Raw genomic sequence first — 15,007 nt, 5'->3', positions numbered from 1 at the left:
TGTATGGGGAACAGCCTTTATTATTTCCAATGAAAAGGAACGAACAGCATTTATATTAAAAAAGTGGTTAGCATACCTCAACAGACTCTAAGAAATTTGTCATGTATTATTCTAAAAGCATCTAAAATTTTCAGTCCCTGAAGTCAGATTAAGACTCTAATTATGAAGTAATGCACATCAAGACTAAATCCTCCCTTATTTAGCTTACTCCTTGTTTAGAAAATGTCTTCTCTTCATTTTTGTCGTTTTCCACTCTAAATTCCCCAAGCGTTCCTTAAGATATTAACAAAATCATCATCATCCATGATTCCAATACTTAATCCTTCATAGTAATCTTCAAACTCAGAATAGGACACTTCATTGGGATTGCTGCAGGACTCTCCTAACGTTTCTAGAAAAGATGATTTAATTTCTTCTTCTGTAGCTTTGCCTGTGAAAGTATATTTTTCCATTAAATATATTTTCAAGAACAGCGAATATATAGCATTTAATATACTTCAGGCAAGAACCTTTCAAATTTTAGCTTGCAAGTATTTTTTTCTTGAACAAATTCAACATTATGATTTCAGAGTTAAGTCACTGGCTCACTTAATACCAGCTGCAGAAGTCATCTTACTTTAATAGCATGATAGCCTTAAATATCAACAGAAACATGAGGCCACAGTCAATTTCAATTAATTATGAGATCAGGAAGATTTTTTTTTTTTTCTTCAAATGACTGCAAAAACTGAATAATGCATTTGTAAATTAAAATTTCGTTAATTCAGAAATGATCTTCTAATAAAGCCTATTTTAATGTAATACAAGTTCAAAGCTCTAGGAAAACCTTAAGATGCAAGTTTGCATTTGAAGTGTTCTGCAATTTACATCTGTGTTCTAGAGACTTAAAAATTATACTCAAGATGATTTCATAGCATTGAGAAAAAATGCAAAAGATACAGCATTACAGCATTGAAAAAATTGCATGTGTAACATCCCTATATCACCACGTGTCTTCATGTGTTACCATTAAAATCACTGGCAACACAAAACCCCCTCTTCTACAGGTAAAACAGAAAGGGTGAGGACACTAGGGAGACTTTTGCAATCACTAGTTTGGTACATGGAGATGTTATTTTAGAAACTGACATACAAATACTTAAACTCCAATTTTTTTTCAATGGCAGAGCTTAAACATTTTTGAGAATCCTGAAAAAATAATGAAGATACCAACATTTCCTCTATAAAGGATGACAATCCTGCCCCAGAAATAAATGAATAATTTATTCAGAAGGAACTTCAGGTGCTGAGTATGTTCAGTGTCAGTTGGAAACCTTGCATATTTTCATGGAAAAAACAGTAATATGTAAATGAGAGTATCCTCCTAAATGAAAATTACTAGTATCACATGTGTCACTCATAACTTGCACATCAAAGCTGAGGAATAACTGCTTACATGTAGTCCTACACAGGTAGGGAAAGGAACTACTCTGCATATATGCAGTATTTGCAGCAAGCAAGTATTAAAATTGCGTATAGGAACTCCATTACTATTTATAGTCACGTTCCAGATAGACACTTTATAGGTCACCAGAGGAAAAAAGTTCCCCTTAACAGCTCGAGTCTAAGCCGATATGAAAACAGTTTGTATTTGCAACCCGTTTCTGGATCCGGTATCTCTGCTAACAAGATGACTTCAGCAGTTACAGATTTTTTTTTTTTTTTTTTTCTGTTCATGTGAATTACCTGCCAATACTAGAGGATGTTTCTTTGCACAGTAACATTTTCTGATATCTACCATAGGCACGCTCCCAGTTTTGTTGAAATCTAGTTTCATATAAGCCTATAAGGGAAAAAAAAGTTTCACATAAGCATATAAGGAAAAAAAAAAAGTGGAAAGATACAAAGATCTTAACTACCTACCCACCCCATACTTTCAGATCTTGCGCTATGGATTATGTCGACTTACTTATTTTATGTAAGGCACCAGATACCAGAAAGCGATTCTAGATTATGGAGTTTCATGATTATTTTATCTCAACAGCTTTCACATCAAATGTGGTACCCTTACCAACTGAAAAACATTTTTCTTCTCTCCCAGATTTCTAGCTCATCCTTAGAATCAGAAGTTAAGCTGCTTCCCTTCTGCCTTCTCTAATTACTAAGATTCCTGCATCGTTCTGACAGAGGCCTCAACACAGCCTCTTCAGCACTGCTAACAGCAGCGTCGTTTTCATTTCAGTTTACTCAAATACACATGCTTGACACATGAGGCTAGGGGAGTCAGATTGTTCACGATTCAAAGTATGAAAGTACATGTCATTTTTCTCGATCTTGATATCCTGTCAGTCGCTCCTCTATTGGCTGGTTTGTAATCAGTGTTTCACACTGCAAATGGCTTCGCATTACATGAGACATAGAACAAATCGCATTTCAAATATAAGAAGTCTCACAAATATAATGAATCTAATTGTAGCTCTCAAAGAAGGCAAGTATTATTGCCTCTTAGTTCAGACACCGAGGGAAAAAAATCTGCACACAGACATAGTGATTTGCCAAAACAAGGAAACAGACTTCTGGAAACAGAGACAGTTTCACGGTGCCAGATGCTTTATACACTGGACTGAACTGTAAGAATAGCACACATACGCATAAACTCAAAATAATAAAGGAAATAATTCTAGAGTTTATAATCTCAAACAGCATCCAGTCCCCTAATTCACATTTATTTTAATAAACTGATCTGAGAGTTTAAAAAGTCAATCACCAGATGCACAATTTAAGAAAACCAACAAAAAACCAACCACCAGAACATGACGAATAACTAACTCCAAAGTAAGACTGCAAAACAGCTACACTTAGAATATATGCCACAAAACTTACTTTTCTTACAAACGCTTTCCTATATTCATTCATTTCTCCAAATATGGCACGAGTAAATTCTCCATAGTCGACTTTATCATTCTTGCTGTCATCAAGAATAAGCCATAAGGATTCAAAGTCCTGCAATTTAAAAATATTTTTCCAAAGTTATTCACTAAATCCTAGAATAAAACAAGAGCTATAATAGGAAATTACAGTATTCTCACAGAAAAGCAACTTCCAGATTCAAACTGACTCAAAGATTTGTTCAAAATAACGCAAGTCATCATCGGTCACTGATGACCATAATTCACATTATTTGCAGTTCTGATACTTGTGGGCCATTTTTAAAACATGATATATAAAACAAAGAAAAAAGATAAGTAAATAGCATCATCCTAATTATTATTAAAAGGCAAAAACAACAAAAAAAAAATAGACTGCAATCCCATTTGTTTCTTCATGATGTAAAAAGATAGCACGTTTTTAAATTTTTTATTATCTTTAAGAATTTCACACAGAACTGAATGCAGAAATACCAAAATACCTTCCCCAAGGGGGAAAAAAAAAAAAAAAAAAAAAACCAAAAACCACAAAAAACCCTCGCAAAAAACAGCTATTAAACTATAGATTAAAGCAAAGAAAAGAAAAGATTCCAAAATTTAAGTAAGATAATACCCATGATTAGAGTTTCAGCTAGACTTACCCCTTCAGGCATTTCCAAATGGAATACTTTTAGAGCTTCTTTAAAGGCTGCCTGAGAAAGAAAACCACTTCTGTTCTTGTCTACCTGTCGGAAATACTTTCCTAAGCCTGTTATAACCCGAACTCCTCTTTTACTTAGCGTCTCTCTGAGTATACCTGAGGATTTAGAGAAACAAAGGACAATGTTTACCTGAAGTTGGCCACTTACTGCAAAGATAATAAAAAAAAGTAAAGAAAACCACAAGTACTTGTCATACTGCCTTTTAAATTACATATCCACACATCCAGGCTCCCTTATCTTTGAGGAGAGAATGTCAGTTCAAAATTAAACTATCAGTTACTTAACATTTAGGTAGAAATCATATAAAGCAGCAGCAACATCTAACAAAACTTTTGAATGGATCACAGAAGGAAAGGAAGAATGGCTGTCGCCCTCTATGTGCTCAGATTATAAAACTGCTTACTTACTGCTAGAACTGATTCCATACCACAATTCAACACACAAAGCAGCTTAGGAACACTACTTCAGTAATACAAACATTCCATGTGGAAATAAGAACAAATATAAGTAATTCCGCAGCATCATTCCAAAATAATATGCAGAGAACTATTTCTATGGTAAAAATGACAGCCTTATCAAAATCTTTACGTAGCAGATTTACTTTGGGGATGTCAGAGCTTCTCTGCATACTCTGTCATCTGCTGTTATCATATTATATCTTCAAATTACTTGTATCTACAATTATAAAGCAAAACGGGGGGTGGGGGGGAGGCAGTGAAAGAAGGAACGTTTTTTTCCAGCAAAGTTCAAACTCAGATGTATGTTCAAATATGTCTTGTAGTATATACACTTAACCTTCTTCCAGGCCACACCAGCAAACCTTAGATGTAGTCAGACAACTGAGGAATCAATTTGTGTCTATTATCTGTGAGGGGAAAAAATGGAGTAACTAGAAGATTAAAAAATATCCCTAATTATTACTCCAACAATTTGTCTAAAAGTAAATGTCCAAGCAGTTTTCAGTGACCAGAGTGCCTATTTAAAACAGGTTTAGCTATTGACAGTAAATACTGGAGATTCTACAAGCTGGAAGCTATTCAGTTCAACAGTTTTTGTTGACCACAGGTTATGAAAATAATACACAGCACTGCATAAGCATCTTTCCATAATTTTAAACACAAAGCTATGCCCTTGTCCTAAAGCCTGTAGGTAGGAAACTAGAAAAATTTATTCACATACTCCAGAATATACTACTCAATTATACTCACATATAATAAGCATAATATTAAAGACTATCAAATACCCCCAAATTAATGCATAGAAATAATGGCCAAAATAAGTATCTAGCGCAAAATTAACTGAAGAAATGAGATTGTGTTTGTACATTTTGCTCATAATGTTTTAGTTTAACGCCAGTTTAACATAGGATTGTTATGTTTCAGCATTTTTTTCAGGCATTATGTTGACATAGAGAGTAACATTTTATTGATTACATTCACAATTATTCCATATCATCTCCATGATCTTCAGCCAGACTGTTTATTTAAAGAAAGAGAGAGGATAAAGTATTCTTATGATCAATTTATGCTGGTATCAGATTCTAGTAATATTCTGATAAATATCTACCTTTTGTTTCATTTCATTTACACAAATGAAATGTATATATAAAGTCACTATTGTTCCTTGCGTGGAGCTGTAAAGGTAGAGATACAGAAATTAAAATTAAATGAGTTCTGATAGACACAAACCTTGAATCTTTTTGAAAACTTCGCTGTCGTCGACCGCATGCTTGGAACACTCTTGCCTGAATTCAATAGAAGCTCTAAAATAATCAAAATTAATGTTGACTGGTGAAATTACATGCAATATTACTGAATTCAAAACAGCTGTAGTCAAAACCATATTGAACTTCAATTTTTGTACTACCCTTATAAGTACAGTATCCAATTGCCCGAGTTTGAGATGACACGCACAAAAGTCCTTGCCGAACAGCTACAGATATGCAGAAATTCCTTTCTGACAATATTCTATTAGCAGCTCCTCTACAAATTCATTAATCATGGACAATTCCTCCCATGCATAAAATCTCCAGGAATTTATTTCAGGACAGTCCTAATCTTCAGCTCAGGCCACTGGAAGAGTTTGTTAAAGCAACTACATTTAGCTACCAACAGGAAGATAACATGAAGTAGCTACAAATCTCTCATTAGAAGAGAAATAGCAAGGGTGTAGACCAAAAGCTGGATCAGCATCTTAGGTGTGATCTAGGAATTGCAGTTACATTTTGTGTTTTGTCTGGCAAGTTCCCTTCTGAGAAGGGCTTCCCAGAAACCCACATCAGAAATTATTAAAAAATAAAAAAATGCTGTGAAAGAATCTACTGGAAGAAAAAAAAAAAAGCAGCCCTATAATTATCTTAATCAGAATAGGAAGGCAAAATGGAAAAGCACTACTGTCGACTTTGAGCTGCTTGCTCAGCAGTGCTCTGCCATGGAGTACTCTTCCTTCTGCTTTCTGAGGCCAAAGGCTTACCTCTCTGCTATCTATTAAAACTTTTCATCTCCACTTCGGACACCCCCCATTATGAAGTCCTTAAAAGCTGCCCTATATCAAACCACCTAAACTGGAAAGTCAACAACTACCTACAGAGGACAGCATACTCTCTCTAAAACACAAGTAAAACAAAAGATTCATGGCTTGTGACAGCAGGGCAGAGCTGCTCCTGAAAACCTGCAATGGACCTTTTGGACTGTACCTGGGCAGGTTTCTCTGAGTACAGTAATGGAGGCAAGAGGACTCAATTCAAGAGTTTTGCACCAGAGAACACCGAGTTCAATAACGCCTCCATTCAGAAGAAAAAGACAGACGTCACAAATGGAAAGAACATAGAGAGTATAAAAAAGAAACAATCTGTTCCACCACAGGTAGCAGAAAATCCAAAATTATAACCCAGCGAGCAGGTCTTCTTTCTGGAGCCTTCAGAGATAACATTGGATCCACTCCAAATTTCACAGGTATAAGATTAGCAACAAATGAAAGAAAAAGCTGTTTACCAGAATGATAGGCTACTGAGATGTAAAATGTCTTACATAAACTATTCCAAATTAAACTATATTTTGTTTTACTTCATGGAAACCTTGCAGAGAGGGAACAATTAGCACTAAGCATCATACAACTATATATTTCTATCACCAATTACATTTGAATTTACTGTGTTGTGTACTTTTAGCTCACTACAGCCCCTCTGCAAAGCTTTCAGTGTAAAGGGACCTTAAAGTGAATATTACCGTAACTGAGAACAAGCTTCATGTGCCTAAACATTTACAGAAAGAACGGTAATAGTCAAGTTGTGCTAACAAAAGTAGTCTTTAGATACTGAACACATTTAATTAAGATTATGTTATTGCTGTTCCTAGTCAAGAAGGGAAGCATCTGATATATGAGGAGAGGCCCAGAGAGCTGGAACTGTTCAGCCTGGAGAAGAGAAGGCTGAAGAGATCCTGTCAATGTGTATCAACACCTTGACAGGAGGGACTAAAGAAGACTGAGACAGGCTCTGCTAGGTGGAGCCCAGTGACAGGGCAAAAGACCATTGGCACAAACTGAAACACAGGAGGTTCCCTCTGAACATCAGGAAACACTTCTGTACTGTGAGGGTGACTGAGCACTGGGATAGGTTGCTCAGAGAGGTTGCAGAGTCTCCATCCCCGGAGATACTAAAAACCCAACTGAATGCAGCCCTGAACGAGCTGCTGTAGTAAATCCTGCCCTAAGCAAAGGGTTGGACAAGAGACCCTCTTGAGGTCTCTTTCTGTTACTCCATGATTTTATGAAAATTTCCACCTTGTTACATCTGCCTTCGGCTAACACACCTCACCAAAATTTGAGTAATCAAATTCCAACTGTATTTCCAACACTGTTAAGTCACTTCCACGTTCAGGATAACAGCGCGATAAATTTTATACCAAGATTTTATTTGTGCTAAGAACCAGTATATTCACAATAAAAGCCAGAAACCCCAGAGAAAGATGCTTCATTCCCTAGACAGTTTACTTCTGTACAGATATTGAGATGAGAATATTACCTTCAAAAATAACACATACGCAAACATTAAACATTCACCTAACTATTTGAAAATTTCTAAGAAATTCCCCTATCTTTCAGACTATGGAACAACATAATTTGCTAAACCCTATCTTGAAAGAGTAAGTGCAGAAGTCCTGTCCCAGTGCCTAAAGTCTTCAACACGTGGCAATATCTGGAAGAATGGATAGGAAAAGGAAGGAAAAAGAAAATGAAAAACAAAAAACAGAAAGAGAGAAACCTCCAATCCTTCCCCTGCCTGTGTTCAAACACTTGTGTTATCATGACTGATAGAAGCTTTAATTTAAGGTTCACAAAAGATTCAATAATAATAATGTTGATCAACAAAAAAAAACATTTTTCCTTAAACGTAGTATTTTAGTTCATCACATAAAAAGTTTCAGTATGATTTGTACATAGAAACATCTGACTTCGAATGAAGCAGATAAGACAATTTCATAATTTAATTAATTTTTATTTTAAAATTACTCCTTAACATTCTAGAAAGTTACTGAATTACAGAACATCCACTAACATCTATTACTTTTTCCTAACAACAACCTAAATACAGATTATTTTTTTTTAGCAGTATAAGTAATAAAATCTTAGAAGCTCTTACTAAAAAAATCTTTTTTGCTTAAGGAATGAAAGGTAATTTGGAAAACAGTTAGCTGCACTTACTTTAGCAAATCCAGAGCTGCTTCATCAATACTTATCACACGAAGGGTGAGAACTGGGTTCTGCTTAACGCTTTCTGGAAGGTTATGATCAGCGCTTCGGAAAGTTAGGTTTGCTCCCTGTTGGTAAAGCACACAGATTTATAAATAAGTAAAGTATTTCATAAAATACATTCTGCAAGACTTTCAAGAGATTGTTAAAAGCCTTGGTATGAAATCATGAAAACGTGTAGCTAAGGTCAGTTAACCTTCTTAACAGAGCCTTTCTAGTACTAAATAAAAACAGCTGCAGGCTCCAAGATGACACATTATTCTCCACATAGAGGTCTGTCTAGTAAGAGGGCCTACCGTTGCCTAATCTAGAGGTGAGAAACATGAGACTACAGATTGTTGTTCCTTCAGCCAGGCTCTACTTTTCAATTTTTCTTCTCCCTTCATCCTTGTGGGAGCCAAAACTCAGTGGGCCACAGAAGAGAGTCACAGAAGATGCCATTGATTCCGTGAGAGCAAAGTTCTCTCAGACTAGAAGAAACCCTTCACAGTTGTTTTCAATAACTTAAAATCACACTTGACATAAACAACTAAGAAGTAGCCTTCCCAAAGTTCAAATCATTCCTGCAATATTTCATGATGAAATTATTCTTTTAAATTGTTAGATTTCACTAATAAGTATTGAATAAAAATATATTATTAGTAGCACAGAGTTCTATTACCCAGTATACTCTCTTCTGAGAATTACAAATTTCCCTTCCCTCCAAGCTGGGGACAGAGGACACGCATCACATATTCTGCAAAGTTAAAGATGCTTTTTGGTTTGGGAGAAGAGTGTAGGGGAGAGAAAGAAAAGCAGCAAACTAAAAGCAAAGAATGCTGAAAAAAAACCCAAACAAAAAAAGCAGTAGCTTTTACTGTAATATCCATGCAGGCTTGGGTTATAAAGCCTCCAAAACTTATAAATTAGGAAGGAGACAGAGACACTGTTATTGTGCAAGTGTCTCAACCATTTGGACTTTGTGAGAGATTTGTAGATCTTAATGTCAGCCCAGAAACCCAGTTTGCAAATATGGAGGTTCACAGAGATGACCTCATTCCAAAGAGCTATTGAGCTTGGTAGCAGTACATTTTCCGGATGGCTTTAAGATGTATCTTTATTCATCTGCAGGTTGCAAAGACACAGATGACAATTAATAAAAAAAAAAAAATCTCTAAAAAATAGCTTCAACCTCCATACCATAAAGAAAGTAATCTATTTCTTCTTGGAAACTTTTACATTGTACATTTACATGTAAACAGTTAGAATTAGACAGGTGATTAGACAAAACACTCTGAAAACTAGTTGTCTTCTTTTACTTTCAATACTTCATTCAAACACGATTTTTGCTCTAAACTTAAGATGTGAAGAACCCAGTGAAAACACTACTTGAAAAATTGCTCAAGTCTTTATAAACCAGGAACACTTAACCAAGTACAGAAGTACAGAAGATGCAATATGGTTTGTAGTCAGCCATCAGATTAGCTGGTAGATGAAGTTTATAATTTTTTCAAAAGCTCTCTCTAAACAGCTGGTGGTAAACATTTTCAAACTTTTGGTTAAAACCAATTAACTTACAATTTTCTCATGTTTAAAAAAATATTAAGAATTGCCTCGTGTCAAAAATGCCAGCAGACCTTGCAAAGATTATTAACTTTTAACAAGTACTTTGGTCTACTTCATCTTCAGGCTCTCCTTCCCGAGCTGTTCAAAAATGTCCGCACTGTCTGCAGTCTTGTGGCCTCTAGTGGGAAAATTGCAAACTACAGCTCAACCTGAAGCCAAAAATGGAATCTCTAAAAAAGTGGGACAGCAAAACGATCCAGACTCCCAAAAACATTTAATTCAGAGATGTTACTGAAGCAAAGGGCTTTTGGTCTTCCCTGAAAGCTAGGTCACAATTTTCAGCTCTAATATCTAAATATAATTCCAAATCACCAACAAAACTGCCTTACATTCAGCAGAGTAATACTTACAATATAGAAGTCACTAAGGTCATAAGCTTTTCCCTTCCTTTGTCCACGTTGATGTTGATAAACTCCCTTCTGAATGAAAGGCAAGGCATTTGTTCTGTGAAATAATTCAAAATTGCTATTAAAACAATTAAATTCATTTAAGTTTATTAGATACAGTGGAAGATGTTTTCTAAAACCTTTTTAAAAGTAATTTATCGTACCTATTTCTTCCAAACTGTCGAAATTCGTACACAGTAAGGGATCTGTCACATGCAAAAAAAAATCCAATCAACTCTCTACAAGCATCGCGACCATTTCTAGAAGGAAAATTGAAAAGCACCTTTATGTTTTTGCATCTATAAAAATCCAACTCAACCCAAACATAAATAACATTCATTTTGGAATATGCATCTTATTTCCAATGTTGCATATTGTACAATCTTTTTCTTTGAAAGAGGTATCTGACTATTTCTCTAAACCACAATGGAATTCAACTTCTGGATTTGGACACATATTTTAATGCAATATTTCATTCTCCGTAATGTTAAAAACACCTTTCAAGGCTTCATGTTTCAGTGTACCAATATAACTGTCACTCGTTGACTAACGGATTACTTACACCAGGACTACTGCATTCATTGGTATTAAGTCAACGGTTGGACTTGATGATATTAGAGGTCTACTCCAACCTAATGATTCTATGATTACGGTATATGAAGCTCTGGGGCTGAATCCTCAGCTATATCTAACAAGCATACAGCTCCCTGCTTCAGAAAAGTGCCACTTTCAGAGCTGAAGAATATGTTTATGCCACTGCTACTCAATTCAGAACAGCTTCAAAGATGCCCTAAACCTGCAAGTTTAATACGTAAGGAGCTACAAACAAAACACAAAGCCATCGTTTCCATCCACTGTGGTTGGCACACACCAAGACAAGACTAAAACAATTTTTAATCAGCTGAAGTGCAAGAGCTAAAAGCACAATTTTACACAGCCCCGTGCTAACTGTCCTGCACAGAGCTATGTGTGTGATGGTAACGTTACTTACGCATCTTAACACTGTACACTGGGACTGAAAAGCCACTATCCATCAGCCATGTCAAAATTTGTATTATACATGTGTCCATACACATACCCACACAGCACATACTTTTTTCTAAACACAGGGAACGGAAGGGTTCAGTGCAATTAATTATTTCAAGAGGGTAAAGATCATCATTCATAAATTCACAGAAAACAAATGCTTCACAAAATTTGTGATTACCTCGATACAATCCTACTATCAAAGCGTAGCTTGTTAGAAAGCATGTTTTCAGTTAATCCTGATTTGGTCCTTATTCTGTGAAAATAATGCAGCATCTCAATGATACCTATACGCTCACAGAGAAATGTTACATAAAAATCAACTGTTTCAAAACAGCAAAAAAAGTGAAATACGGTATCCTTGGCAACTGGCTGAGCAGATGATCCCTCATAGTTGAACTAGAAAGAACTCAAGAGTTGTAATGTGGAAGGTGTTCTGTAATTGTATCATATGAGAGTACATTCACAGGAGGTATAGATATGAATGGGATATTTTGTTTACGTACACTTACATCAAGAATGAAATCTCTACCACTCATCACACTTCCACAAATCAAAGTGTTTTCTTGCAAAAACACCCAGGTTGGGGCTTCTTTACCCACGCAGGTATTTTACATTGGCCATATTACTAGTTTTCTATTTCCAGAAATGGAGATTTATCCATGTGATCGGTGTAAGAGATTGAGGCTGGTTTTGTTGGCTTTTTTTTTTTTTTTTTTTTTTTTTTAAGACTACGAATATGACATTTGTTGAGAAAGACTTTAGACCAGGATGTGAAAATTCACAAAGCAGAGATGTTTGTCTGCATGTTAGGAAAGATTAACAGAACAAAACTCAGTCCTGCAGATTCCTTTAATTTTACGGATCACAACGTTTTCTCAGTTTTTCTTAAGGCCTTGGAGTTACCACTTCAACGCTGGCAGGCCAGGAATGACACTTAAATGCCAATACAGTTAATTATTGCAGCAGAAATCAAAACATGAAAGAAAAGTGTGATCATATTGTGAAGATCTACATTAGCATTTACAGATGCATATTTATGCAATTTTATGCACCTCAGAATAGGAATCTCTAAAAGGATATGACAAGATTGCAAGCATCCAACAGCTCAGAAAACATTGGCAAAACCCTCTGATGAACAATATCAATATAAGCTTAAGAATGTTCTCCCAGGTTTTATAAATTCTATGAATCAATCATTATACACAGAGAATCTACATAAAAAAGGTCCCAATAGGCAATTCTAAGCATGGGAAGGCTACAAAAAAGGCTTCACATGAAGCTGGTGGATCCAAGCCAGAAATAAAACATCTGGAAAGGCAAACAGACTTCGCAGAGCCCAGAATAACAGAAAATACAGCAGAAAAATGTATTTCTAAAAAAAATGACCTCTAGGAAAAACTTACTTTGTATCATGCAGCGTTCTTTTTCTAAACCGCATTGGTGCTGTCCCAAGTCCCAGAAGACCACGAGCTTCCTTGTAAACATCAGCACACGTGGATTGCTCTGGGTCGCTTATAACAGCTCTGACCAGAAAAAGCAGGGAGAAGCCCTCTGACTATTAGTAAGTTTGAATTTCAGATCTTACCTATTCTTACTCAGGAAAGAAAACACCCAAGAGTAACACAGCAATAAAATCTTGGGAGTTATCCATTAAGCTTGCATAAATTCGTGATATTATTTGTTTGTTTACAGTTTTTACAAATTCTGAAGTCTGTTACTCAAAATGACACATAGGCAATAATACTCCAGTAGTGCACTACTATGTAGTAACTTTACATGTATACACGTATTATTTTAAGTATATTTTATATATGTATATATAAAATAAATCTTAGGATTACAAAGGGTTTCCCCTCCCGCATTTCCATTATTTCTGTAAAAATTCCATCATTGATTTTCATTACTCATGGCTCCCTCCAAAATCAGTGACAACAGTTACTAGTACTGGCCAGTGACATCATCCCACAGAATCACTGGCACTTCCTCTCCCAAAGCACCGACTGCGCAGCCCATAGGATCTCAAAGCCCCATCAAGTAGACAAGAAACAGATGAACTGGTTTCCAAACATTTTGATATTCTCTGTATCAGTTTAACAAGTAAACAAATGAAGAGACCCTTTAAAATAGATTCTTTTTACATTATTGAAATGGTTCATAATCAGATGGAAAAAATAATTTTGTGCAGCTAATGTAGCTTTATAAACTTGTTTTCTGATCTACGCCGATCCATCTTTGCACACATCAATTACACTGATTTAACTGCGAGATTGGCTCTACTAAGAAAAAAAATCAAAACAAAATCAAAACACCTTTTGTGTTTCCTTTAATAGACTTTTTTCATGCAATGGTTTTGAACCAATCTTGCCCGATTAACATCCTGCGCTCTGATACCAATTGTTTGGCAGTACTGGCAGTTATACTTAGAACATAAACAGAGTTTTTTTTTTAATTAAAAGTTCATTCTGATGCAGCTGCAGCACTACTGAATATTGTTTTGACACTGTCAACAGAAGAGTTCAGAGTAGGAGAAGGAACACATGTTAAAAATAAGGGGAAGCAGGTGAAGGAGGTTAAGCACAGAATGAACATCCGTGACCCAAGATGCACAAACACGTATGTCTAATCCAACATCAGCAGGATTGAAACACTTCAATACAACCAGCACATTTTTAAGATAACCTCTGTAATCATCTGCTTTACCTACATCTTTGTAGAGATATGGCATGGGACAAGCATTTCTTTGAAAACTAGGGATTTCTGCACTAAGCACTTCCATATTTTTAACCCTGCTACACTGACACTTGGAATTTAACATTGTGTTTTGTTATAAACTTGTTTCCTTCATGCAACTTTCTTGATATCTGAGCTTTCAGATACTGTAAAAGGATTAATAGACTTTTAAACAATATAGGTAATTTAAAGTGCAGCTGGAACAGAAACAAAGAAAAAATAAAGTGAAGTGCAATGACATTTCAACCTCAGAGCCTTAAGATCTGATGAGCTATATCAGTACAGACGACTACAGAGATTGTAAACTAAGCACAGAATGCAACATACTGTAGACCTTCCCACAGTCGATTTTTAGCAAGTGTAAGGTAACAGGAAACTATATTAACCTAGCTTGCACCATCCTATATTGCCATAACCAGACAACTTGGATAAAGCCCTGAATTATTAAGGCATGCTTAAAAAGGAGCACAAGTTTATGGGAATAACAGCAAGGAAAGGTATTTTTACTATACTGATCTTTATCTGTGAGTTACTTTTCTTTTTTAACTCTTAACACATAAAGGGATCGTTCTACATAGAAGCAATGCCTTCTTGGAGCTAAAAGGATAGCACTGAAGTTAGGAGAGCCTTCCTGTGCAACCTTGATCAACTCGATTCATCATTATGCCTTTTTTTCCTACCTGCCCAACATCGGTATAATACTCCTTTACTCCTAAGGGATGTTGTCCAAGATTCTTAGGAAAGACAGTAAATACTGAAGAAGTGTAATTTGTAACAGCAGGCATTCATATATTTTGCTGAGGTGCAAAAAGGTTACTTCTGAGAACTACTGCTATTGTAAAGCCCTTAAAATAGGTTCAAGTATAAAATTAAAAATTATTCTCAGAAGATAAACGAA

General features: G+C 35.6%; 1 protein-coding gene across 3 annotated transcripts in view; it reads right to left on the bottom strand.

Annotated features, from left to right (window-relative positions):
- Positions 1-254: 254 nt before the first annotated feature.
- Positions 255-15,007, bottom strand: part of CAPS2 (calcyphosine 2) — a 30,571-nt gene continuing 15,818 nt past the window's right edge. For 2 of the 3 annotated variants that reach the window (XM_086471634.1, XM_086471641.1), the window contains exons 8-17: positions 12,783-12,902; positions 11,558-11,632; positions 10,515-10,610; positions 10,315-10,408; positions 8,312-8,427; positions 5,296-5,369; positions 3,548-3,702; positions 2,863-2,982; positions 1,726-1,822; positions 255-430 (exon numbers count right to left, since the gene is read on the bottom strand). In XM_086471634.1, the coding sequence (XP_086327760.1) occupies positions 255-430; positions 1,726-1,822; positions 2,863-2,982; positions 3,548-3,702; positions 5,296-5,369; positions 8,312-8,427; positions 10,315-10,408; positions 10,515-10,610; positions 11,558-11,632; positions 12,783-12,902 (1,123 nt within the window). Of the gene's footprint in view, positions 431-1,725; positions 1,823-2,862; positions 2,983-3,547; positions 3,703-5,295; positions 5,370-7,098; positions 7,104-8,311; positions 8,428-10,314; positions 10,409-10,514; positions 10,611-11,557; positions 11,633-12,782; positions 12,903-15,007 lie in introns of all 3 variants that reach the window. The other variant, XM_086471648.1, reaches the window with a different exon arrangement.

Source organism: Leptosomus discolor, chromosome 1, assembly GCF_034619465.1.
Source record: "Leptosomus discolor isolate bLepDis1 chromosome 1, bLepDis1.hap2, whole genome shotgun sequence".
NCBI lineage: Eukaryota > Metazoa > Chordata > Aves > Leptosomiformes > Leptosomidae > Leptosomus > Leptosomus discolor.
The sequence above is the reverse complement of the archived record's forward strand: the minus strand, read 5'-3'. Positions and strand labels throughout refer to the sequence as shown.